Source organism: Haliotis asinina, chromosome 8 (assembly GCF_037392515.1).
Source record: "Haliotis asinina isolate JCU_RB_2024 chromosome 8, JCU_Hal_asi_v2, whole genome shotgun sequence".
Taxonomy (NCBI): Eukaryota; Metazoa; Mollusca; class Gastropoda; order Lepetellida; family Haliotidae; genus Haliotis; species Haliotis asinina.
This window is the reverse complement of record NC_090287.1, coordinates 3889124-3917051: the sequence shown is the minus strand read 5'-3', so window position 1 is coordinate 3917051 and position 27928 is coordinate 3889124. Positions and strand designations below refer to the sequence as shown.

General features: G+C 39.8%; 2 protein-coding genes across 2 annotated transcripts in view; one reads left to right on the top strand and one right to left on the bottom strand.

Annotated features, from left to right (window-relative positions):
• Positions 1-432: 432 nt before the first annotated feature.
• Positions 433-23385, bottom strand: LOC137293646 (ribosomal oxygenase 1-like). Its single transcript, XM_067824316.1, has 18 exons — positions 23013-23385; positions 21414-21560; positions 20510-20726; positions 18598-18839; positions 17513-17640; positions 15647-15746; positions 15134-15247; positions 14663-14769; positions 13786-13893; positions 10599-10633; positions 9060-9154; positions 8160-8243; positions 7504-7608; positions 7076-7217; positions 6148-6271; positions 4778-4877; positions 4578-4664; positions 433-3610 (listed from the first exon to the last, which is right to left on the bottom strand). The coding sequence occupies exons 1-18, from the start codon at positions 23058-23060 to the stop codon at positions 3515-3517; spliced, it is 2079 nt and encodes a 692-aa protein (XP_067680417.1). The 5' UTR covers positions 23061-23385; the 3' UTR covers positions 433-3514.
• Positions 23386-23578: 193 nt separating this feature from the next.
• Positions 23579-27928, top strand: part of LOC137293643 (fibrous sheath-interacting protein 1-like) — a 20334-nt gene continuing 15984 nt past the window's right edge. The window contains exons 1-3 of the mRNA XM_067824314.1: positions 23579-23807; positions 26384-26537; positions 27092-27272. Coding sequence (XP_067680415.1) covers positions 23797-23807; positions 26384-26537; positions 27092-27272 — 346 coding nt within the window. The 5' untranslated portion in view covers positions 23579-23796. The remainder of the gene's footprint in view (positions 23808-26383; positions 26538-27091; positions 27273-27928) is intronic.

The following is a 27928-nucleotide window of genomic DNA, read 5'->3' as shown; positions in this document are numbered from 1 at the left end:
ACTGGCTGCTACTTTCTATATCTACCCTGGGATTCTGAACCACATTTTCATAATCCAAATCATTCCAGTGAGTTGAGAATTTCACAGGATATGTTATGGAAGTTTCATGTGTACACAAAGGGGCGTTTCATCTCTCTGGGGTCTCCTAGATATGTCATCTGTTGTTTGTTAGTGTGACCAATATTCACATCCCATGAAGTACTAGACCATACCATTACATGCAACTCAGTCAGTAAGCCTGACCCACTGATCCTTCTAGGTGCCTTGACCCCAAAATGTCTTCTAACTAGAATGGGCAAGTATTGTGTCTTGCTGCTCATAGCATCATTACTGCATGTGAAATAGGCTTAAGACATTATGCCATGAGGAGAATGTGATGGGCTTCTGCTTGAACCACTAGATCAGCTCAATGCTCAAGGAAAAAGTCAAATCAACATATGTCTCTTTATTAGTAAAAGCACAGTATTACATATCAGCTGGTCACTGTATACACAGGTCACAACATGATGTAAGTCACCTGCCATCTGCTATTTGTTAATGATTTCCCCAGTGGAGCTGTTAGTCAAGGATACTTCAACCACCTGATAACATTGCTCTGGTTGTTACTGGAAAGGAAAACATGGGGTGCACAGATAGAATGTGGAGAAAGAAATGAAACACTCAATGTCCCAAAACTTGCCCCTGATCCTGGCAACATTTGAAGCTGGTTAAAACGCACTTCATAGCTAAAAAATGAATCATATTTTGGACAAGATAAACAATGGACAACTTCCATGAATTAAATGAAACAAAACATGGTGAGGTTATCACCACATTGATCAACATGTTATCAACAGTTCACATAAAAACCAAGATAAACATATTACCATATTCAACACAGTGAATAATGAGTGTTACTTTAATGAATGACACAAGATGGTCAAAGGCAACTAAGGATGAGTGTGTGACTACTGGAAGACACACTATCCCATCTAATATGCAGATGAGTATTGAATATGAATATTGTCAGTGAGACACTTACTGTCTACAGGTGAGATCTGTTGAGTCCTTGAATTAGGCCTAATGCCACTTTTTCTACTTTATATCCTGACATGCCAGCTTCATTTGGAGGGTAGCCTGAAGGGACACTGGTCTTCTACGTTCACCGCTTTGTTCAAATGAGTGTATATGGTACAACAAAAACTAGAAACTTGACTTGAATCATCAATCACAGGATCCTGACACGCATAAGGCATGCATAATCAACTGCATATCTTGCAGTGATTTACCTATACATGTTGTAATTTAGCTTTCATTTATTTGATAAATGCATGTGCAGGTAAGTCAACTGAATATGGTGATACCAAGAAACTCGAGTCTGGCAGAATCGGTATTAACACAGGGATAAACAGACAAAAACATCATGTACATAATTATAAATGGCTCAGCTTATTAAAGATATTTACAAGAAATATAACAATAATATCTGCCTAGTAATATTTTTTACATTATCAACATGATTACATTTCTTGGTGAGGTTAGAACTAAATTCATCTTCCTCCAATCACCTAACTGATATCTGGTAAATCTGGATATCATTTTCTTTGAATTGGTAGTCCAGGGCTATCACTATCAAGAAAACAAACAGCCAATATATCTGTCTATCCATGGCCAGTTGCAGTTGTGTCTATCCCTGGGAACACAGGTGCCTCTCACTCACTGTCATCTGAGGTGCTATGTTTAGCTTGGATTGGTTTATCATGGATTGAGAATTCTAGCAATCTTGTAAATATTTTTGTCTTTGCCAGATGGTTAGTTCATAATGATGTCTGTCCACCGGGTTTGTTTATTAGCTGCATGTAACATGCTGGTCTGTGTGGTGGCAGATAGCTGCAGCAAGCACAAGCCTTCTTACCTTGCAATAAATAACACAATATAAAGGTGTTTCATATCTGGGAAATATATTATATAGACTGCTCAAAATCCACCAAAACACTTCTAGTGTTGGCAAATACATTGAACAGTTATTTAGATGACAGTGAGACCAGATAAGCCCCTGACTAGCCACACATTTACTACAGGCCATAACTAGTATAAGTAATGAGTTGTAACCTTTCAGGAAACGTGATGCTATGTTCACTTCACACTAGAGTATAGATCAGTGACATGATGCATCAGGAACCAAGTGATTTCATAAGGCCACACTTGATGAAAAAACTTTGTAACCAAGGTAACATATGCTAAAATAAATGCAATTAAGGCTGAACCTAACTCACAAGTACAAGCACTGCCATGCCACAATCTCCAATTTTTCCTTCATAATGCCGCTAAAATTATACTGATAACAAGCCAATAAGCCCTAATCCACCTAGCAAGGAAACACAATTAGCATGAAAGAGCGATGAAGCAAATTAAACATACAATAGATGTGTACATTATCTGCTCTAAACAATGTGCTTAAAATGTCAGCACATTTGATACAGTTTGAGAAGTTTCCATCATATAGTGTGTGCAGGTACACATAAACTTATACAGCCAACCACACACAGAGTAATGCTGAAAACACCTGCAAAATCTTGCATTACTATCAGTATCCATAAATGGAATCCTTTATACTGTTACAATGGTAACAGCACAAGCCAGTGAGTGATTTCACCAAGCCCTTAAACATCCACCAAAGAAAACCAAAGGGCATCCAAACTATGGAGTATGTACACATTTAGAATAAGACTACTTACACAAATTATGAACAAGAGACAAGCCCAGACAGTAAGCCACACAGCAGGTGACCCCTCAAGTGTTTCAGACCTTCCTGTTGGTTTTCTTATCAGGTCTTGTTCATCATTGCTCTTACATGCATTCATATACCATGGTTCATCTGGGCAGGATATGGGCAAGACACTGTGACATTCCAACTCTACAACCTACTCAACAAGCAGCTAGTTCACAGCCCACTGCAGCTTAGCTGTGTAACATCACAAGCAGGCATACCTTTTATGATGGTGATGATTAACACCAGAGATGGATTGCTCCTCCTAGTGTTGCAATATTCACTTGTAGTTATCTGGTAAAGGAAATGAATTTAACACATGGCAGCATAATACTGTAATGGCTTTTAGACACAGAGAGGACAGAATAGTTGCTTTTCCACAAACAAATGGAACCCAACAGTTAATCTAAAAAATACACTCATTTGCTGGTTTCAAACTTGGACCCTGGGTGTATACTATTTGAATACCATTTGTATGTCTCAGATAATTAAAAAATGAAAACTTACATAACATCTAAAAATAGATGAGATTCAACAACATCATAACATATTGCATACAGAATATACAGGTAAAACATGAGGACCCCTAATGAAGGTCTTTGAAGGGCATATAGAATGAAATGGTGGCAGCATCAGTTCAGTATGTGATTCCTCCTCATGCTGCAGGTGCTGTTGCTGATGATTATGTGAATGTTGATGTTGGTAGTGGGGGTGCTGATGTTTTGGTGGTGATGGTGCTGTTGATGTTGGTGGTGTTGCTACAAGCTAGCTTTGCTCCCCTTCACTCTCCTCATACAGAGGTTCCAGGGGGTCACCAGTAATCAGTAGGCCTCTCTCATACAGATCGCGGGCAATATCGATCTGGAAGATAACACAGAGTGTCAGTAACAGTTCAATACATCTCCAGATGAGGTCAGTGCATGACATATGCAGTTGAAGATAAGCAATGTTGACCAAGGATTAAGGATTATTAAGGAAAGTCGTCAGGGTGACTTGTGTTTGGCAGATTGACTCCTGAGAGTCTCTAAGAATTCATCCCTGCCCACAATGAAGGGTATGTGACACATGTGGTCTCAGCTTAAGCAAGTGAGTTTCTTCAATACTGCCTCTGTTCAGCCAGCAGTGAATGGGTACCCGGAGGGCTATTAGCTTCCTAGCACCTAACAGGCAGCTTGGTTTAACCGCGGTAATCATGTCTCAGCACTTGAGCATGCATAAGTAGGTAGATATAATGTTAATTATTATCAAATTATTCTCAAGTTTATCACACAGAAAAGATTCTATTGCTGACCATATGAAAAATCTACATAGACTGGATTCAGGGGTTCAATCTTTTCATTTTGAAAGTCACTTAGAAAGTAACTTGTCCAGACTTATTTTCCACTTGCCCTGATTTTATGACATAATCATGATGATGTAATTATGAAAGAATAAGTCAACATGGTATTTGATGTTTACGTTTACTGGACTATTTATTGAAAAGTGATAAACAGCAAAGAAAGATAACACTGCTTGCGAAATTTAATGACTACATTTTGAGAAGATACGAAATGAATCCAAGTTTTGCTGTTTGAAACCATAGGTGGAAATTATATGGTAACCCATGGACAAGTAAGATATCATTATTTGATTGCCCAAAATGAAAAGTGACTTGTCCCGCGGCCCGGGCATCACCAATGGGATTTTTGAACCCCTGGGTTTGAAACTAAAAATTCAACCCATATTTAATTAGCTATCTGACTTGCATGGCGAACTCCTAAAGTACATAAGACACACAATATTAAGGTATTTAGTGCTTCCCAGAAAATGAATTGTTAACTGAACATACTCTGTCCTGCAGGTTGTCGAGTGGCAGACTGTCAATGGCGATATATTCGGGATATGCATGGATGAGGTATTCCACCGCTGGAGCAGCCTAGCAATGAAGGAAAAAATTGGAAAATTGAATGTACTGTATGATTTTCATCAATACAAAAGTGATCACATTGAACCATTCAAGTGCAGCATACTGAACTTGATGAACATTACCTCTGCAAGTATTTCTATGAACTGTGGCTCATTTTGATGGTAGACACGGCTGTTCTCAAGGCAGTGGTAGATCCGAACCTGGTCCTCCTCAGTCACAAGTCTACAATTATAAACACAGCATATCAAGAACTGATCTGTAGCTTCCATTACACAAGCATATGCTTAAAATACATTGACAGACTCACAGTTCATAGAGATATCCAGTGTTAGACAATAAAACAAATGTTTCTACATTACAGAAGGAGTAAAGACAAATCACAAACATTTTCACAGTCCCGATGCCCATGATCTAATCCCTTGTGTCATGAACTAATCCACAAAGTCATGAGGTGAGATGAAATGGAGTTAAACATCGCACTTAAGAATATTTCGCTCATATGATGACATGCATAGATGACTGTTGGCTCTGCACCAGATATACAGTGGAAGCTGACCAAACCGGCACTCATTGGGCCTGAAGAAATAATCTGATTTAGACAATTTGCCAGATTGTAGAACTGATGATAAATGTACAAGTGATGGATGGGATGGAGATTTTATGCCAGTGTTGACAACTTGTCGGATTGGACAGATGGCAGTTTAGACAGCTCCCACTGTAAACTGGTCATGTTGATATAGTGCTGGCTTCCTCAGGTCCCATACTGCAGTTAGGGATGAATACCCCACTCAGACTCCGAGCTAACCAGTCTTCGTACCTATTGATGCTCAGTGGCGGGCAATGACCGGTTCTCCTGGAAGAGGTCCCACACGTTCATGAACTAAACCACACTATGGGCAGGCTCAATGACTTCATGAAAGTGAGCCATTGTATCAGACAAAGTCAATCTCCATCAACAGTAGCAGATCCAAGACTGTCTGGGTCTGGTCTTGGTATAATACAAGTTACCTTCTTACAGTTGAGATATTGTTAAGACCCGCATTAAACCCTCTGTACCACACACACGCCCACACCCACCAACCCCACCCCACCCCACCACACACACACACCTCGAGACATGGTGATTTTCATGAAATCATCATGAATGTATACAAAAATAATTCTGCTGGTAAAAACCTTCTTTTTGTGCATAGAGTGACTATTATGAACTAGCCAGTGTACCAGTGACAACCACAGGTAGTAACACCAGTCCAAGGCTTGTGGCCATACTTCAGTCAGTGAAAAGTAGCCTTACATAGTTACAATAAAGTTTACTTACCAACTTACCCATCAGTTTAACAATCCACCTATTCTTTTACAGTTGCTACAATATACTCTTTCCTAATATTCAATCTTTAAGTCCATAAATGAAATATATATGAACATGTTATAACTTGTAAATTAAAGACAGCAAAACTGGCATAAGAATTTACATGTGTCAATGTGGTCTGACCTGATGACACCTCTGCGTATTATCTTGATGTGTGTATCAGGGTCGAGTTCAACGGTACACACCACACGCTGCTGCCCTTTGTCCCACCGCTCACCAGTTCCATGGATGCTGCAGGCTTTTTCCTCTGTCAACAGAAGTCATATTGACTGAATGTATGGGGTGAAACCAAACAATCAATTGTATTTCAGTTTCAGTTTGCAAGCAACTGAAAGGAGTTTCACATTATAGCACCTTGACAATTTCACCAGTTGGAGTGTTTTGGGCCAGTAATAGTTGTACGACAAGATAGGTCTGTGACAATAATACTAACAGTGTTATTGCATCATGGTGATGGTAAGCAAGACTGTGGCGTAACTACAGACCCATCAAACACTGAAACTAGACCAGATGAGCTACAAGTGGGTCACAATGACCAAACACTGACCATCCCAGCGTGACAAGTCCATACATTAGCTATAATAATTTTTCAAGATGTAAGACTGGACAACTCTGACAGCTCATCTCCAATGGTGGTGATCTGTTCCAGTCAACCTGATGCAGCAAATGTTTGCTAGCTTTCACATGATGGATGGGTTTCAAGAGGGAAACATGTTGAAACATAATATTTTACAGTTATCTTCACTAATGCTTAAAAGAGTTCACCGCATTAATTTAGACAAGAAGGAAATATGCAGCAAAAGGGATCCATAAGACCGCCCAACGGGCAGCATGGGCAATGAAGGGGAGATTGATGAAAGCTAAGCTCATACCACATGGAACTGTTTTGGTGGGAAGGGGAGGCTACATGGGTGAGTGACATTACGATTGCTTCAGGGAATTGAAAGGCATTCAAGTATCCCCTTAACTGTTAAAGAAAAAGGGAGATCAGTAATAAACGTGAGTCAGGATAAAGGAAAACATTTTGTTTTGTCTCCTTGGATCAACAAACCTTCTGAGAGTAGAGGTGGCAAAGCATCATGGATGGCCTTTTTCCCCATCTGATCACAGGAGGCGTCAATTGGGGCATACTTGAACATTGACACCATCAGCTGCTCCACCTTCTTCAGGAACTCCTTCCTTTCAGGACTCTCCTGGGGAAGAGTCATCAGGTCAGTGACAACCATTTCTCACCACTGGCAAACACACTCCACATTTCCACCAATGAACATTTGGTGTGGGAGAAAGCCTGAGGTGATGTTTAAGAGGTGCACCACTATGGTGAAATTTGCAAGATCAGGAATGGTACTTACAAGCATAGAAACATAGAAAGATAATTCGGGCAAACCTTGATTCAGTGATACAAAGAACCTTGATTCAGTGATACAAAGACCCTTTACTTATACACTGAATGAGTGTTGGGGACAGCTAATAACTCACCTTATCTGAGTTGGCCACACCCATATAGCTGAGATATTCCCTGGGCAGTCCTTTCCTGAACTCGACATTTTCTTCTATGGCCATCTGGAGCGCTTGTGGCATCAGCTGGAGTTAACACATAGAACTCTTGACATGTTGTCATTCCTCATTCTCAGACATGGCTGCTGGAGTAGTTTCCAATCTTAGCATTACTTCATGAAGAAGTATATGAGGAAGTGACCTATATTCCACCAATATACTGGCACTTTACTGAACATCTGTGATAAATGAATCCAAGAACACAAGCAATGATAAATGGCAGCATGGGACAATAATACATATTCAGGTGTGAATGACCACAGAACCTAATAAGCAGACAGTAACACAAACACATTAGGTTTTCAAATCCCTCATTCAGCATGGGGCTGCAGCAGTTTGACCAAATCCTAACCCTTACTGTTTCACAATGTAAGCAAGTGATCATTCTAGAATTCTAGTCATCATGGGGACATTGTTGAGTATGCATGTTCATGATGAGCTCATCACAGCTGTCCTGACACGTCCAGACACAGATCAGGGTTTTACTGGGCAAGAACCACACACACAATCCTGAAGAATCCAGAACATTTGCCAGCAGGACGTACAGGCATGACATACTTCTATGACACTAACCATACCTTCTCCATGAGGTCTCCCCAAGTGTTCTTCTGATAGCTGGACACTGTGATATGGAGGGAGTGTTCATCATCTGTGGTGCGGCCCTGAAATAAGGCCAGTATCATGTCAAGTACAGTTCACATACAACTGAAAGCAGTTAAGATCAACCAAAATATTTCACATGGTGGTGGGTAATATGTCACTGCCTGGTGTACAGTGCCCCTAACCCACCTTGTGTATGGTGCCTGTGACCTACCCTGTGTATGGTGCCCCGACCCACCCTGTCTGGAGCCCCTGACCTACTTAGGTGTATGTTGACCCTGACCCACCTAGGTGTGTGGTGCCCTTGACTCACCTGACATATGGTGCCCCTGACCCACCCAGTGTATGATGCTATTGACATATGGTGCCCCGACCCACCTGTTGTATGCTGCCCTTGCCCCACCTGGTGTATGGTGCCCCTGACTCACCTGGTGTGTGTTGCCCCTGACCCACCCTGTGTATGTTGCCCCTGACTCACCTGGTGTGTGTTGCCCCTGCCCCACCTGTTGTATGCTGCCCCTGACCCATCCAGTGTATGCTGCCCCTGCCCCACCTGTTGTATGCTGCCCTTGCCCCACCTGTTGTATGCTGCCCCTGCCCCACCTGTTGTATGCTGCCCCTGACCCATCCAGTGTATGCTGCCCCTGCCCCACCTGGTGTATGGTGCCCCTGACTCACCCGGTGTATGTTGCCCCTGACTCACCCGGTGTATGTTGCCCCTGACTCACCCGGTGTATGTTGCCCCTGACTCACCTGGTGTGTGTTGCCCCTGACTCACCCGGTGTATGTTGCCCCTGACTCACCCGGTGTATGTTGCCCCTGACCCACCCTGTGTATGGTGCCCCTGACCCATCCAGTGTATGTTGCCCCTGACCCACCTGGTGTATGGTGCCCCTGGGAAAGTACAACATGTCCCCTGCCTCTAGCAGTACGTCCAGGATGGGTTCCCCTAAGTCCTCCTCCTTCAGGTTTGCTACAAAGTCCATGTAAAGAAAACAACAACTGTAAATCATCAAATTAATGAGTCACAAATTTAATGCGAGTGCGAGGGTCTAACCTAAAATGCATCACAACATTAATGCTAGGTCAAGAATCTGTGTTGATGATGAAATGTGACATCATGAATCTTTAATGTTCCTTTTCTGTTCACTTTTGTTTATCTACCACTTAACCTGAATTGAATCTTGTTAAGCAATGAATGGAAATATGCGGACAATGTTTTGATTATGCTGCAATTTTTAATCATGTAATTGTGTGCAAATACCTGTCTTATAACAACATTTATACATGTAATCCAAAAGGTGTACAAAGATCGAGAAATGATCCTGCGTGGTTGGAGAATGTCCTTCAGTGACCGTAAACTATGACCAGTGGTTGTAACCAGTGATAATTACATGTGACCTGAAATACCTGTAAAGAGGAGTGACCTGTATTGATGTAATGTGTAGTGTCAACACTTCCGCTAATACATCCATCCATCCATCCATCCATCCATCCATCCATCCATCCAATGAGTCTTGAGGCCACTTTTAAAATTTGATAGTTCTATTTCGGAATGAAGAATGGATGGTAAATTGTTCCAGAGGAATTGTCCTACTCTAGAGGAAGATCTGTCACCATATGACTTAGTTCTAGTTTGTGGTATTTCAAGGAGAGACTGTAATGTTACACACTAGTAATCTGCCAATGAATAAATACAATGGACATTAATTAAAGTCACGGAAATTAGGCTCATTTATTTTATGAGATGAATTTATTTCATGAGACATTTCTAAATTGTTGTTATATTCTCTATTGTTATGATGAACACTAACCCGACAATAAAAAAACACAAGAAGAGGTTTACATATTCTGTCTTGGTCAGACTGAAATAAGTCAATAAAATAATACGTAGAGAGTACAGATGCATTTTTCGCATTAATAAAATGCTTGCATTTATTTCATGATTTACAGTATGTTAAGTTCTGTTAAATTATATAGACAAATGTTGCAGTACTATAGCAACTTAAAGTCTTTGTGAAGGTATAGGAATCAAGATAATATTGGTTCATTACCAACAAGCAGTTACCAAAAGAAACTGGTTAGCAGCATTTTTTAGATTTTCCTATTCAGGTTGCTATTGCAGATCACATGGTTGTTTGTTGTTTTTCATTAATCAGAACACCACTAGTGTCATATCAACATATACCACTACTATGCTACTATAGCAAGATCAACTTAACCCATGTTTAAGTAAGGAGTCACCTGGTGACCAGATATCATGTCAATACATGGTCGGATGTGCGTTACATTTAACCACTGTCATCGGCATCTGTACAACTTAATCTATTATCCTCATCCTTTGATGCCGTCTTAGTGCTTTATACATTAAAATCTTTCAACACAGAGTAGATATGTGAGTAGATACTTATACTTACCACTTGAAAACCTTGGCAATACCTCAGACTTGTTTCTGAAAACACACAAATTTAAGTAATTTTATCTATATATGTACATGTTGCTGTTTGGAACTATTGCCATATAGGGAAACCACTGCTGTACTGTGGAGGACAGATAATGCTTTCCATCATTTTCTACACTGACTTACCACACACTAAAAGAGACCTGGGCTGACAAAGTTTCCAGCCAATGTGTTGTCATGGTTCCTGAAATGGTGAGCTTTCCTCACGTGCAAATAACCTCAGCACCCATGCTCCTCTGCTGGGAGCTTGACTTGTTTCACCGTGGGTTGAGGAGGTTGTGTTTCGTCGACATGAGTGATGTTGAGCAAACTACCTCCAATGGGAGTAACTGGTCACTCCACATTCTTTGGCAATTTTTTTCAGTTCTCGGACGGTGAGCATTCTTGCTATTATCAGCTATGATTGTGAAATCTCTAATATGATTTTCAAGGCTTATTCAGCTGCAAGGTCAAATCTCCAATAAGATTTCACCACAATGTTCACCTATGAACCTTTGAGGTCAAATGTCTAATAGGACATTTACAGCGATGCAAAGTCAAATCTCAATCGTTAAAAAAAAATAAAAAAAAGTGCAGTAAAGTTTTGCATGCACATTCTGATTTTGATTCTCAGTTGGTTGCATTCGTTTCTCATTTCATCAAGTAGAGAAAACGGGCTTGGACTGTGTCTGCTCTGTGGGCTTTGATCAGCAATGATGGCATTTCACGCTAATCCCGCACACCTCGCACGTGTAGTTGACAAAACATTTTCAGATGGATAACATGTGTATACCACAATATTTGACGAAGCATTTCTCACTGCAGGTCTTAGCAGAAGCACATGCTTGCAGTTGAAAGGTGCTCGTCATCCCATGGTTTTTCTATACATACATAAAAATTTCTTAATACTGAAATAGGATGGGTGTATTGCCAAGAGGTTCGAGTTGTTTGCCGGTGAGTTGGTAGTATTCTCGCACACTGTTGTTGTTGAGGTTCTTGGATGTTTTCATGGCATGGGTTTTGTGTGCGAATCGGGGATTGATGAAATCGATTCACCGAACATGTTTTTCAGTGAACTTGGTTTGAGTAGCCTGCTGCAGTTTCTCCATGGCCGCATTGTGACGTTTCTGTTTGGCTTCCATTTCGGCCACCTTCCACGTTTACAATTGAGAGAAAAGGTAATTTGCTCCGAGAAAAAGCCAGATACTTGGCTAATGACCCACCATACGACGTTTTAACTTCAATAAAAGTGTTTCTGGCATGATGACTTGCTTGATGAATCACAAGCATGCCCACGTCCTGCGGGTTAAAATCAAGCTTAGGTGCAAGTTGTTTGGTGATCATTTTGCTCAACATGGCCTATAAACTGACCACAGTGGCGTGATATGAGTTGCTGACAAACGTTTTCCCATTGGTTGTTGACATTGTTTTGTTTTTTCATTGCATGATGTGAGGGTATACTTCTAACTGATATTTTTTATTGGTGGTGGTGCTTGCAGCAGTGGTGGTGCTGTTGATTTGAAATTGTACAGAAATGCAGTTGTGGTGATGATGTCACCGCATGCCGCTGTCGCAAGTGGAATCCACTGACGATAAGTTTTTCTTCGGCTGTCTAACGAACCAGCCATTGTGACTGGTGGCTTGGCATTCTTGGCAGTATCAATTGATGTTGTCCTTCTTCCTCCTCCGTCACCGTTGTCTGCTATTGTTATTGCTGTTCAAGAACGGCAGGTTTCTTTTCCTCCTGGTTCCTTGGTCGCCACCCAGATAGTGTTTGGCTTTGCCCCCGACCGTAAGTGCCATCAGTCTCTCTTGCTTGGTGCTATTGCTTTTAGTGTTATCATCAGTGATCATCACTTGCAAGAGTAGTTCATTGCACTTCATCTTGTAATGTAACAAATAATTTTTAAGTCTAATAAAACAAACTCGGATGCACACGAAACACAGTGAGATGAAAGTGAAGTTACACACGACGATAATTTCGAACATGAACTAAAATATGCTAGAGGTTTGAGTAAGTTTTGCTAGAGGTTTGCTTGAGTTTAGCTAGGTTTTTGCCTTAGCTGGCAAGACTTTATATGTTACGAGTTGGTTGGTTTTCAACAAGGGTTTAGCATGTTTTGTTTTGGCGAGCTGCTTCTTCATGCACTCTTGTTCTTGTTTGCTTGGAATCACATTGTTTTATCACAAGCTATCCTCAAACGAATCCTTGTCCTTCAAGTGAAACAGGGCCACCCATCGCCTCCATCTTTCAGCTCCAAGTTGAATTTATGATTTAGTACCCAAATTTAACTTCATCTGTTGTCCGAGAAGGCCACGTATGACAGCGCATCTCTCTTTTTCATGAATTCCCTGTTGACGCTGCAGTCATCTCCTTTCGGTTTGTCATGGTAAGAGCGAAAACCAGTCCTGCAGATGCATACTCGGACTGACTATGCTCATGTCCGGGTCTGTCATCACCCATGCTTTCTCCATGTATGTCTTGTTCATGCTCAAGGTTGGGCTGAGGATGACGATGTGATTAAAAGCGTCTTGATAATAACCTTCCAGTCGGTCCAGTATGAATGCTGTTTTGCCGCAACCGGTCTGACTGCACACGATTGAGCAGTGAGGATCACGAGGAAGGTTAATAGATGGTTTGCACGAATCTCCCATTGTCATTATCCATAATCATATACAAGTATAGTTTAATTTGCCCTTCGCATGAGCGTTCTTGGTAATTTGAATGGTGATTCCCTCGCTGCACTGTCCATGCAGCACATTATCATCTGTGGATCTTTTGTCCAGCCACAGTGCATACATTTTTGTCATGTACAGTCAAACCGCGTTAATCCGAAAACTTCTGTTTTTCATCAAAAACGTTCGGATAGTGAAACATACGGACTACTGAAGCAAACACCACTTCAGGAGTGTTACTTCCCTTTGACATACTGAGACAAGAACACACGAACGTATACATGTATCACTGACCGAGTATCTTGTGTATATGTAACATGTACATCACGCACCTGGGAACTGCAAGCGGCAAACCTGTTTTACTGCTGCACATGACTGATAACACATGACCTTGAACTGTAGCCAGAACTACGTCTACCAACTGAGTTGCCATGGTTACGCTGAACTGTAGCCAGACCTACTTCTACGAACTGAGTTGCCATGTTTACCTGGGACTGTACAGACGCCAGTGCTTCTTTCCTTCCAGCTGCAGTATAAAGGCTTCTATGTCATCGAAGTGAGGAGCAAAGCCCTGGGTCCCTGGAGGGGTAAGATACCTGACACAAAGAAACCAGTTTATAAATGTAACAAAAAGAGATAGGAAATTTAGGTCACCATTTACCGGTACATGTATTTCAAGCCCCTGGCCTGAACTATGCTATCATACAGAATTAGCGTTTAGTCAACAAAATAAAAGGTTATCATATTTACCATGGAAACAAAACATGCTCAAGACACAATGAACAATCGACTTCTTGCAGCCTTATGTATATGGTGCTGCACCCAGTAAAAGGTTCCCGAATCAGCAGAAAATCCGTCTCAGTAATGACTGGGTGTGAGTTGTACTCAGGAATATTCCAGCTATGTGGCAACAGTCTGTAACTCATCAAGTCTGGACCAGACAATCTGGTGATCACCAACATCAGTATCAACCTACACCATTGGAATACAATGACATTTTCAACCAAGTCAGCATATCTAACCCCTCAATTCCCTTAGTCACCTCATATGACAAGAATGGGTTACAATTGCTACCTAGATCTTCACGGATCGCCTCAGCAATGGAATCACATTCTGGCTTGCTTCACTTATAATGGGAATGAACCGTAAAGTAGGCATGTTTGACAAATCATGCAATGACCTGAGATCAAGCAAGTGTGAAGTTTTCACATGCCTAAGCGACTTAGAAATGTTGACCATCAAATCTTCCCTGCCTTCTGATTTGATATTTTGATCTGGGACAATATGGTCTATTTCAATAGGCAAGTACGGAAGCCACAGCCTTAACATTAACATTGTTTAACAACTGTATGATTCAATACTCACACATTAGCACCGACACAGCAGCCAAAGTATTCCTGCAATATGGCCAACAGTTTCCAGACATTTCGGGAGTAAGTCTGAGGATTTAACAATCTCACTGAGCAGCCATTCTGCAAGACAACAATGGTTACAATATCAAACAAATAATACCTCAGGACAGCAATTGTGATGCAAATGGGTATGACACACATATCCACACACTTGAATAAACCTAACGGAATATGACAATCAAAGTGGCTTTGATGACTGGGATGTTGGTTAATGATACTATCTAGCAAAACACACTTACATAAGTTCACGGTGTGGCTGTCTGGACTTCGTTATATCAAACCTCATTTAACAAACTGTATAACACATTCAGAGCGATCCATTAGTTAATGGAGTCATTAAAATGGGTCATCAACTGATAATAATAGTAACTCCAATCAACAAGTAAGTGAAATAACAGTGCATCAATATGACAGTGTCACCCACCTGGTAGTAGTCCCACACAACGGGAGCATATGCTCGGCCTGCAATGTTGTGTGTTTCTCGGACCCCTTTTTCAAAAGTTGTCACATCAAGATTCACCCCGAACTGGATATTTTCCTGGAAGGGAGAAAAACTTTTCTTAATGAGATGAGAATATTTGCAAAAGTGACGAAACTCAGGCCAGCCAAGCACCTGGTCCATCGTCCCCACAAACCAAACACCATCTCTGCCAACTTCTTAAAGTCTCTAGAGATGCTGTCATTGAGATGATGTCTTTTACGAAAACTGATACAAACAGCTGATAAAACAAACATGACACCAGGGCCATAAAATTAAAGAAAACATTTTTGATTTTTTTTTAGGATAAACAGGTTTGTTTGAGAAATATGGTGGAATTATCATTCCTTGCCTAAACCAAGTGAACCATGGCAAAGGTCATCGCTGAATGTAAACATTAATCAGGTTCACTGGAATCTGTACTAAATAACTGCATGAACACCAGACAAGCTGACTAACCTCACGTAGTATCCTGTCAAGTTCCGATGTGCTGAACCAACCATCATTATAATGTGGAATGTGGCGCTTCACAAGCAGGGGTTTCCTCTCCCATAGCTCACTGCAGGACATAATATAACAGTGTGATGTAAACAACACAACAGTGTGATGTAAACAACACAACATTGATGAGGACATAATACAACAGTGTGATGTAAACAATACAACAGTGTGATGTAAACAACACAACATTGATGAGGACATAATACAACAGTGTGATGTAAACAATACAACAGTGTGATGCAAACAATACAACATTGATGTGGACATAATACAACAGTGTGATGCAAACAATACAACATTGATGTGGACATAATACAACAGTGTGATGCAAACAATACAACACTGACTAGGGCACTATACAAGGGCACTATACAACAGTGTGAAAGACATGATCAAACACTATGAAGGACAATACACAACACAAGGAAAGACATGATATAACACAAGGAAAGACATGATATAACACAAGGAAAGACAATACACAACACTAAGAACGACAATACACAAAACAAAGAAAGACTTCACACAACACTAAGAAAAATTTCACACAATACCTAGGAAGATGTGATACAACACTAGCGAAAACTTGACACAAGACCAAGACAGACATTATTAAACACTAGGAAGGGCAATATACAACACTAGGAAAGTAATTACAAAACACTTGGATGAACTAGTGATTGCAATGCTATAAATTGCCCTTTGGCCACTGGGGCCTGATGGTACATGCAGGCTTTAAAATCCACAAGCCCTGAATGAAATCAGCAGCCCCATTGTGTTAAGCTACAAAAACAATTAGCAAGGTCAATTGTGCAGAGAGAATTTTTTCATTTGACATGAAAAGCGCTGAAATATCAGGAAGTGAAACTGTAGGTTATTGCAACGTGACAGACCATGGATAACTCCTCAATGTTAATGTAGAAAACAAATATGGGAAAGATTCCAGCTGAAGGGAAATATTGTCAGATAACTAAATGAAGGCCACAAGGGCCTGCAACTATTTGAAACAGGTGCTGGGCCTCCAGGCTGACGACTATTTCAAATGCTCAGAAGGACACAAGAATTAAAAATATATGGATTACAATATTAAATTAAACAGTTTGAAAGTATGAATGCAACAATGCTTTACTTCAACTCTGCAGCCTCTACAGACCTAACATTATTTCCCGTGAACCCCATAACCCTATGTACCTTGGAGGGGTCTTTATCAATATCCTACAACTCCTTTGGAGAATGAACTTTGCAGATGAAGCAGAGGCTAACATCTGGTGCAACAGCATATGCAACTTGCTTGATACCATTATGGCCAACACAAACAATGTGTTTGACAGTTTACAATTTCATTTATATCTGTTTGGAAGCTGTTCGCCTCAAAGTTTCAATTATTGATTTCAGGCAAGTTGTATGAAATCATGCATTTCATTGCTTTATTCATCTGGGGCCCTTTTACACAAAATCCCAAGTTAGCCTATGATCTTGTAAGTTTTCTAATAGCCATTGTACCTCCTATACTGTAACACAGCAGCTATAGATGCTACGAGAAAAGTTACGAGATCTTAGGCTTTTGAGAGCTTTGTGAAACAGGGTCCAGGAAAGCAAAACATAAGAACAAATCAGGTCCCATTGCAATCACCCACTCTTTGGTTCATTGTGACCTGGTAATGGTGCCGGTGAGGGTCATACAGATGGTGTGTGAAGATACAGCACAACAAGCATGTCAGCTTCCAATAGGATTAACCACACTATACACTGTCTGCTGCCACACAGGCACCAGGCGACACTGGGGTACGGGGTAATGTTCAAGTTACAGGAATGGGATCTCACCTGAAGAACCTATCTGTGGTGAGGGGATGGATGAGGCATTCAAATGTTTTTTTGGCCTGCTCGCCACTGTCGTACATGTACGGCAGACGCCGGGCTACAGGTTCCTCTTCCTCATTGCCATCAGTTTCCTGCAGCGGAAGGCATATCTACATCAAACACATCAATGAGGAATAGACACCATGTCCTAACTTTCAAGGATTAATAGTTTAATAAAGAGGAGTGAAATTGATGTTTATAGTAAATCATTATTCATATTTATAATGGATGGATTAATAAAATATTAGGCAAAGTTATCTGACGAAGTGAAAGACACTGTAAATGGACAATAAGTGAACGTGAATGAGTTTATGTCAAAGCAGCAGAAACTGACGGTTGAGGAAAGACCATCCAAACTGTAGACTGAGAGTTTTAACATCATTCTTGGTAGGAAAGACCTCGTTTCTTTTCAGAAACCAAACTTCATCTCATTTGATCATAATTACAATATTTCATGATTCCAGACCCTATATTTTCAAAGCTCTCTAACTGCTTAGATAGTTGCCAAACATTAACATAAACTTATGACTATCTTAGCACTAAGACAGCTTCCAAAACCTAGATGCTGGATTCCAGGTCAGTGTCACCGTTGAGTTCTTTCACTACAGCTGCTTATCATATCTCCCAGGCATTAGTTTTACTGATACAATGATGAAGACTCGCTGTAACACAAAGAACTGGCTTCAAGGTATATGCTGTCACTGTCTTAGCGCTACTACTGATTACACCTTCATACCAATTTGCTTTTACATTTTTAAACCATTTTGGCTACAACAGTAGTAAAACTACAATTAAAGACATTATCATTTTCTGATTGTTGTGCGTGGTTTGAATAATTAATGTGACAGGAGTACAAGAAGAAGTCAATGAAGACACAGTACTTAACCATTTGGTCCTTTCTTTACTACTGACCATGCTGGGGTTTCCCTGTACAGGTTCCATGGCACCTGCCATAACCTCAAATCTTAGAGAATTCCACAGTTTGAACTCCATGATTAAGAATTAACTATAACATGTTGAATACAATTCTGAATAAATACATTTCTTACTGGCAATGCTGTCACTCCTGAGATTTGAGATGTGTCAGCAGAATCCATGAGACTGTTTGCCATTTTCTTTTTCTTTTTCTCTACATGTTCTGGGGAGCTCATTTTACGTTTTGTTGCCTGCTTTGCCTGTGCGTTTTGCTTTGGAGGTTTAGGTGGCAGAGTGACACCTTTAGCAGGTGAGGCAATCGTTGGCTTTGGCAACTGTCCCGTACTGGTTTTGGATTTACCAGTCGAGGTTTTCTCTGAAACCAAAATAGACACGGTTGAAATATGAAGCAAAGAATAATCCATACTGAAGAAGTCACAGGTTCTTTTGTGTCATAGTTACCAATACACATCATATGACAGTAATGTCAGGCATCTGCCCAGATCAATTCTACCTGCATAAAGGGAATTAACTCAGTTCAAAATCCAGTTTCCACCTTTGTCAACTTCCTTTCCTGTGACTTTGGCCGAATAAGTTGCTGACAATCAAATGTAGTAAATGTAACTAAATGTCACTAATTACAAACTAATAAAACTTAGACACTAATGGAAAGGCTATGACGTGATGGCGTGTATTGTACAGGTAACACAGCAACAAAGAAGAAAGGGCATGTAAACTTGATTTTGAAAACAATCTGAAAATTTCTTTGAGAGGCATTGTAACATTTGTAAAGATGAAGAAAATCAAGTTCTAAGGATAGTCGACTTATTTGTTGCAATGTTGCACACTGACCTAACAAACGACTCTGCAGCCCACTGGTGCCTGCCATTGTGAACAAAGGGGACCCAGGTTGTTTTCGATTAAGCATGATCATGTGAAGGTCTTATAAGCAGGCAGAATGCAGCAATGCGTGGAATCAATTTCACTGTCATGCACTGCATGTGCACTAGCCTACGTCCACTCTCCCTTTCACAAATCAAAAAAGTTTAGTCATTGCAATGTACAAAGTATTTCTCGTAAATGCGCCAATCCAACTTATCCTTGTTTGCCAGTATATACACATGACGATAACCTGTAAACAAAACTTTCCTTAAAGGTCACATGCAACCAAAAAATCAAACATTATTAAAACACATTTATCACTTATTCATGACATATAATATACATTGCTGCCTTTAAAAAACCAAATAAACACAATTATAAGCATACAATCACGATTCAAAAGTGCAGTATTTTGTACTTGGGCTTACTTCCCCCCGAAACGAAGCCCTCAGGAGACCGAACCCAGTTATAGTGGGTGGATATGCACTCAAGTGTAACGACGGCTTCCGATTGGCTGTTTCATTTGCTGATATGCTGAGGAATCTGTTTGATGGGCATTTTAGAAGTATAGCCAGTCTGAAGAAAGTAAGATTCTTTATGGATAACAACTTTTTTTGTGTACTTGATGCGTCATTTCAGTATGGATACATATACTGTTGTCAAACAAAATCATATGCACGAAAAGAATTTGTTATCCATGAAGAATGTATATAGAGATGTTGGGTTTGGAAAATACATGTTCTCTGAATCAACAAGTTGTTTTACGTAACGAGTAGATTATTTACTTGTTTGTGTACACAACCAAGATTAGACTACTGCTCACGACCTCAGACGCTGGGCATGCATACTGTTTCAAGCTCCGCGAACCTATTCACTGCGCATGCGTTATGGATGCAGCACACCACAGCTGTTGAAACCAGTTTTCCCCCCAGCGCTGGGGGGAATTTAGTGAAACGTTTGAACTCCGATTCCGCGGGCTTTTTTTCATAGCGTTTTTTTTTTCAACTTTATAGGTTGAATTGGCATTTTTTATGATTTGTTTCAGTAAGTGTATACCGAAAGGTACTAGAATCTGCAAAGTTGTGTTTTACGTTGCATGTGACCTTTAATCAAGCAATACTGACAGAATAAAGAGAGTGGTTGCAGAATGACAATGGGTCTCACCGGGTGAACCTTTCTTTGTTTTGATGCTGCCGATACTGTCAATGCTAAGAGTGCTTCCCCCTGATGTGATGGGCATGTTGTGTTTCATTGCCGTCAGTTCACAGCCGTCATTGTTGGCCACATAGGGGCTGTCATTCACTTGGTCACGGAGAATGGAGGGTCTTCTTTTGCTAGCGGACCTAATACTGCCCCTCAAACTGCCACCCTTCAGGACTTTCTGAAATTGAAGAATTGGCATCTTTAGTGATCTACTCAACAAGCCAGACAGTGACAGAGTTCCAAATAAGATTTAGCTCATGTGGGTACTATATCCACTGTATTTGTTCAAGTGGGAAGTATGAAGGTTAAGAGGATATTTCATTTTCCACCACTCACTTTCAAATATATGTACGTGGGTATTTCAGTGATTTTACTCAAGCAAGTATACATCACAGGCACATGTATGTACTGCCCCATGTCATACCTGATCAGAACCAATCTAAATATAATGGAAATGATTTCATAAAAAGTCACTCCTCCTATACTGACAGTACAACACTAGTATTATACTATTATTATTGACAGTATAACTTGATAGCAACCAGTGTCTTTTTCATTATGCCAGTGATGTTTTACTTTTAAACTTTTTGTGCATTTAACATTTTTAACATGTCATTAGTGTGCAACAATTACTTTTCAATGCGTAATTGGAAACTTTCTATGTGTATTTTACCCATATATGCAGCTCATCTGGGCTTCTGCATGAAGCACCTGCATATATGACTGGGAGTCCATCTGCATGATTCAAGGCAACCAAAATATCTTGCCTTGCTATCCTACCACTATTTTTTATCAGATTTTTTTATCACTGTTCTCGCTGCTGGAGGAAAAGGTCTTGACAGAGAGCTGAACTGAGGCAACATACTAGGAACTTTTTCCCCTTTGTAGCACTGTCTTTCTTCTGTTCATCCAGGGCAACAGGTGTGCTCGCGGCCCTTCTCAGTGACATCTTCCTGTCTTCATCACCGTTCATCACTGGGCTTGGTTCCACATCCTCCAATGTACCCTTTGTCTGTAACAGCGATACCAGATACTAGTAACTCAACACACATGAACTAATGAGAGCCACATGGGCACCAAACCAGGCCATAAAATGCAATTAACTCCATAGTCAACCAAAGCATCGATATTAATGATATTGGGATCAAATATAGATGCACATGCTATAGATGAGTTCTATAAAACAAAGCTAACTGTAAATATGTTGACCTGTTTGATTTCACAATGCATCTCAGACACCTTGTTTTTTCAAAATGACAAAGCTGGCCTCCTGGTGATTTGAAATGCAGTGTAAGATGACAGCCAAGAGTTCATTCCCTGTATGAGTTTATCATGTTTATTAAGTTGAAGGTGACATGCAATGAAAAGACTACTTAGCAGATTCTGATAAATTTTGGTATGGACTTACAGTTACAAATTCTCAAAAATGCAAAGTCAACTTTTAAAGTTGAAAATAATGTGAAGAAAAAATGACAGTGAAATCGGTATTCAAACGATTCACTAATTTCACCCCTGCTTAGGTAAAAAGTGGTTCAACAGTTGTGCTGTGGTGTGCTGTGCACACAGCGCATGTGCAATGATTAGGTTTGTGTTGCTTGAACCAAGAAGACGACTTTTACAGCTATGTTCTATGTTCACAAGCATTCAACTAGTTAAAGCCTATGTGCAGTAATATGTGGAAAATGTACCAGTATATCGGGCAGTCACAAGCACTGGGGGACCATACATGTCACATCCTCTACTGTATATATTATAAAAGAACACGAAACTCTGGCATCATTTGTTAAGATATGTAAAATACACAATCAATAAATCAAGGAACATTTATTCCATAATCAGGCAATATGCATGATATATCCCATAAATTTACCCACTCCACATCCTTTAACACAGTTGTATATAGAAGTAAAACAGAGTCAGGGACAACTGACAGCGATTGGAACTGAATGGATCACAGTCAGTACTGGGGTTACAGATAAGTACTTTAGTATGGACAAAAGTGTACACTCATGAATATAAGAATACAGAATGGTTCCCTAACATGAAACCATTCCACACACAGCAGTGCACTCAGCCGTTTGCTTGATGTTGACACTCAACTGAAAATGCTAGTTTCAATTTCAAAACAATCATTCTCTTGTGTGAATGTCAAAATACTTCGTAAAAGCTCTGGGTGGGTGTCAGATGACACATGTACACAACACTTGACTAGGTTATAGGGATTCCTTCTATGTCTGCGACATATTGACAGTGTCATATTTCAGTTCGTCTTTGTACTTGGTAAGCAGCGAAAACTGATCACCTTTGTAAGGAAATAAATCTGAGCCATGCTCCAAGACATGAATACGGTTACAAAGAACAAGATTAACACAGCATTAGATGATAATTGTCAACATGGTCAAGTGTCATCCGGTCACAAAATTACATAAAGGAGTTGATACCGCAACAAAGACTGGAATCTTACCTTTTTCCCTTTGGCATGAAACATAGAAAATGCAGACACTTTCTTCATGGCTAAATTCCTCTCTCTTCTGCAGGAGAACTTTTACACCGCCGCTATCGATTTTGATTCATGGCCTTCGGCGAGGGAAATTTCAAATATTTTTTTACCCCACTTCGCGCAGCAAAGTTGACTCACTCTTCCCTTGCGGTTTTCAAATTTACCACCACCTTCCACAGAATGCAAAAAATGTGGTTCATGCAAAATGTTGTCTGGCCTCTATTGTTGCTTGCAATCTACCGTTAAAATTGTCAACAGGTGCGTTAGTTGACCTCAGACACCACATGGACGATAGTACCTTTTGACCCGGAAAAACTTTAACCGGAAGTGACAAAGCGGTAACTCTGAAAGTCGTAAATGAAATATACCTTTAACTGTACCCATTATCCGCGTAGTGCCACTTATTTAGAAATTTCAGATTTTATGGCAATAGTATGAAGGAATGTATGTATATGGATATCTCGTAGTATTTAAGGACCATCGACACAGCGACTGATTTCTTATGTTTTCGATGTAACATTACACTCCACGTTTTTACATGACCCGAGAATTCCAACATGGCCGTCTTCTAAGGTATAACCAACATAGTTTATGTTATGGATGTCCACTCATATTGATGACAAACAAATTCTAGTTATGAAATACACAGCGAAGAGGCACCTCATGAGTACACCGTCATCGTATCAAAGGATAACAGGATTCTAATTCATACAACTTGCATATCTGGACTCATCGACGTGCCATTGCTATGGAAATTAGGTAAACAATTTGTCAAATGACTTTTGAAATTCGAGGTTTTCTTCATCAGGGATCATTTGGAAGCTGAAAATGGCCACGAACACATACAGTTAGATGTGAATGGACTTGTGTCCCATCATTTGAATATCTGTGCTCGCCGACAAATTTGTTGATTATATTTAAAACTTTGAATTCTTTAGAAATGTCATATTGGTATTCCCAAATACCGTGGCCATGTATATCAATATTTTTATATGGTTTGTATGTGAATTTACGGTCGTGAGTAGATGATACATACTGTGTGCTGCAGATGAAATTGTATTCAATGCACTCAAAAAATAAAAATAATAAATAAATAAATACCGTGCTGTACCTTGTTTTCAAGGGAACCATGTTTTCAGGGTATTTCTCTTCCCTGTAATTTCTTGCTTAAAGTGAGATGACAACGCCACCTGTAACCACTGTCTCATGTGAAGAAGCTACCATCGCAATCGGAACACAAAATGTTTGAAATGTTCAGCTTTCACTGAAGTTGTGGCCTAATTTCTTTCAAAGTACTAAAATTCTACCCTAGAATGTTATGCACTTTGAGAACCTTTGTAAATGTGATCATAACTTTTGAAATAATGCTCACAACTTGTGAAGCGGACCATCGTCTGCTCGAGTGAAAAGCCAAACGTAAATATTATGTGACTCAAATGGAATGTTGCCGACGTAATAAATAAGCATTGAATGCTGAATTGGTCAGCTCTTGTATATATTTTTTTCATGATGCAGAATTCGTACCAGACGTGTGACCTCTGGGTTCATTTAAAATACTACTGCGATGATACTATACTGCGCAGACATGACACATTTTATTGTCCCTGCCATGGTGGGCCATGCAGGCAAGAAGAATGAATATGCAAATGATTGAATAATTTACCTGTAAATATGTTTAGTTTAACAAATTTCACAAGAAAAACTATTAAAATAAACAAGAAAAAAATTACCAGTTTGCTTGGCTTTTGATTAAAATGATATGTTGTATTTATTGATTTCTGTGGAGAAGAATGCATCACATGCACTTCCATACAAGGGTTTACCCCGCAATAACGAATAACCCGAAAACATGGTACATCACTTCTAGCGCTCGTGCTTGCAGACAAGACATGAAATGTACGCTGCATTGGAAACCAACGTATGACAGAACATTCTAACAATACATTTATGAAAGGTCAGGTGATATTTATTTATGGAATTACAGTTTTGATAATCTACTGATACGCGATAATGTTCATAATAATCTTTTGCATTATTACCCCGAAAACACTTTACACCATGGTAAATAAATAAAAAAAATAAAAATTAATAATAGTAACAATTACTAGGCAATTCTCCTTATTTTACAACAAAATATTTCGAATTCTTGGTTGATATACTAATTGCTGAACATGTATTTAGACAGTCACTGGTTAACTCAAAGGTGGTACAGCAGCACATGATATGGTTAGTTTAGTGTGGCAGTATATGTACTGTACTTATATATGTTGTAGTCATAGAAGGATTTCTTTGTAGCAAAACAATATGTAAAATGCAGTGAAAAACATAAGGCCAGGGTACAGTTACAGAGTATCGGATACCTAGTGTGATGTCACCTTAACCCTAACCCTAACATTAAACCTTACCCTAACCCTAACCAAAAGTAATCTTGCTTTCAAAGATGGCAGATGGTGTCTGGTATTCTGTAATCTTGCCTAAGGACAGTCAGACCTGATTTTAGGATTAGTTCATTTGCTTACAAGAAAAATGTCTGGTCACATGATGTGCAAGTTAGCCTGGCACTGGTGAAATGCTATGTCACCACTACACCACTGTTACCCAGTTCAAACGATTCACTTAATTTCCCCCAGCCCATAACGTATGGGAAGTGAATAGGTTTGCGGAGCTAGAAACAGTATGCCTGCCCAGAGCGTGAGGTCATGAGCAGTAGTCTAATCTTGGTTGTGTACACAAACAAGTAGATAATCTACTCGTTACATAAATAACTTGTTGATTGTGGTAAGCAGCCTCTGTCGTGGAGAAATCTCAATGTATGGTTTATTGACACCTATATGTCTGCCTGCCTGTCTGCTAAAGACAATATACAATACACAGCTCCAATCATTGACCACATGCAATTTGAACTTAACACCTGAGAGTTATCAAGGGGAATTACACTACCAAGCAAACATGCATTGGCGTGACAGTCTTTTTCTTTTCCTCTTTGAGGCTTAAGTCGTTTTTGAATCGCAATTGTACGCTTATAATTTTGTTTATTTGTTTCTTTACAAATAGCAATGTATATTATATGTCGTGAATAAGTGATAATTGTGTTTAAATTATGTTTGATTTTTTGGCAGCATGTGACCTTCAGTGATTTGAATTTTCTACAATTCCGTCATTCTAGAACACTCCCAAGTGTTCCCTGAATATATGGTACCTCAATGAACTCATTGGGCTCTGTAACCTTTATTCATGTTGTTATAACTTGATCAGTAGAAAATTCATTCCTCCTTAGTTCCATCATTGGTTGTGGACATGGAAGGGAAAATAAGCATAATGTCTTCTTTTTACAGAACAAATAGTATGGATGGTAGAAATGATGCAGTAGAATCTCAGGTATCTGAGATCATGAATGGTGACACAGCACCAAGTCAGTCTCCGGACTACGACATCCTCGCTGAACAACTTGCCTCACTGGGTGTGTCCACAGATGGTGCCATGTCTGAAGTGAGTTGCTTGATCCAGAGACCATATACTGAAATTAAGACTGCTACTTCGAAGATTGCTACTTCAGTAAACTGCTGTAAATACTGATTCGGATTAGCTGATTACCCCCTTTTAAATGTTGGGTAGTCTATATGGGAATGTGGATTGCAATTGATCTCTGAAGATATATTTGCTTTATGAAGGGAGTGGGTGCACAGGCAGTCTCCATGTCTTGGATGAACATGTTGCACATCATTGTAGTGGGCACTGGAACTTGTACTATGGTCTGTACAAATGTGCCCAGTAGTTAAGATACCACAAGATATCATAGAAGTTCACTATGAGTTTCATAAGTTATCATAAGGATAACAAATCTTAGTTTCTGCCTCTGCAGAGACTACATTAGTTTCTAACTGATGCTTAGAGGTTATGAGTGTCAGTGAGTGGTTTTACTTTGAAGTCATCTGAATTTGACTATATATTGCTACTGTAGCCTTGTTAACAATACCTTGTCTAGTGTTTATTTTGCATGAATGAAATGGTCATCAGTTGTCAATGGATACTTTTGCCTGTAGGATGGGGATTTGGATTTGGAACTCCAAGACTTCTCAGATGACACTGAATCAGAATACACATTTGATGAAGACGATGAAGTGAATGAGAGAGGCAGGGACTCCTGTGAAAGGTCTCCAAACAATGGCACCACAGCATATGGGAACAATGGAGTTCATGGTACAATGGAACTTGTTCCTACAGGTGAGCTTTATCATGCACTATATGTCTGTAAATGATCTAGAATTTTACCCGTGAAGATCGGGGTAGAATAGGTCTTCAGCAACCCATACTTGTGTTACAAGAGTGGATTTTCTGTAATTTGTATTAATATTGATTAAGTGATAGTCATTGTTGGGTCACATTGTTCAGAGTTTTGAGTGATAGGTATTATGGATCAAGTTTCGTATCGGTAATAGTGTTTTGGCGGCAGGCCTTTAAGGTAGCGCTTTAGAGTTGCCTCCCTTTGGTGTGTTTTTACTGTTGGTAAACATGAGCCGATCGCGAAGGTTCCATACTTCACTAGAATGCTCAAGAATTAGTGACTGTGTATATATAAGGCTGGTTGTTGTGTTGAGGACACACACAGACTTACAATCAGAGTAATACAGATGCTGTGTCATCATTCGGCCTACCTACATCTTTCTGCGTCTTTGCCAACGCTGACCTACATTAATAAGTCCATTCAACATTGCTTGCTGCTTTAGATTTAGTAGAACTCTTTCTCACTGAAAATCAAGACTGCTGAGTTGATATCATATTTGTGACCCGTTACTTTAGATTTGACTCAGTTGCATTGTACTAGAAACCTTTATTGTGAATCATTGTATCTTGCTATTTGTCTGCTCAGTACGTAATAT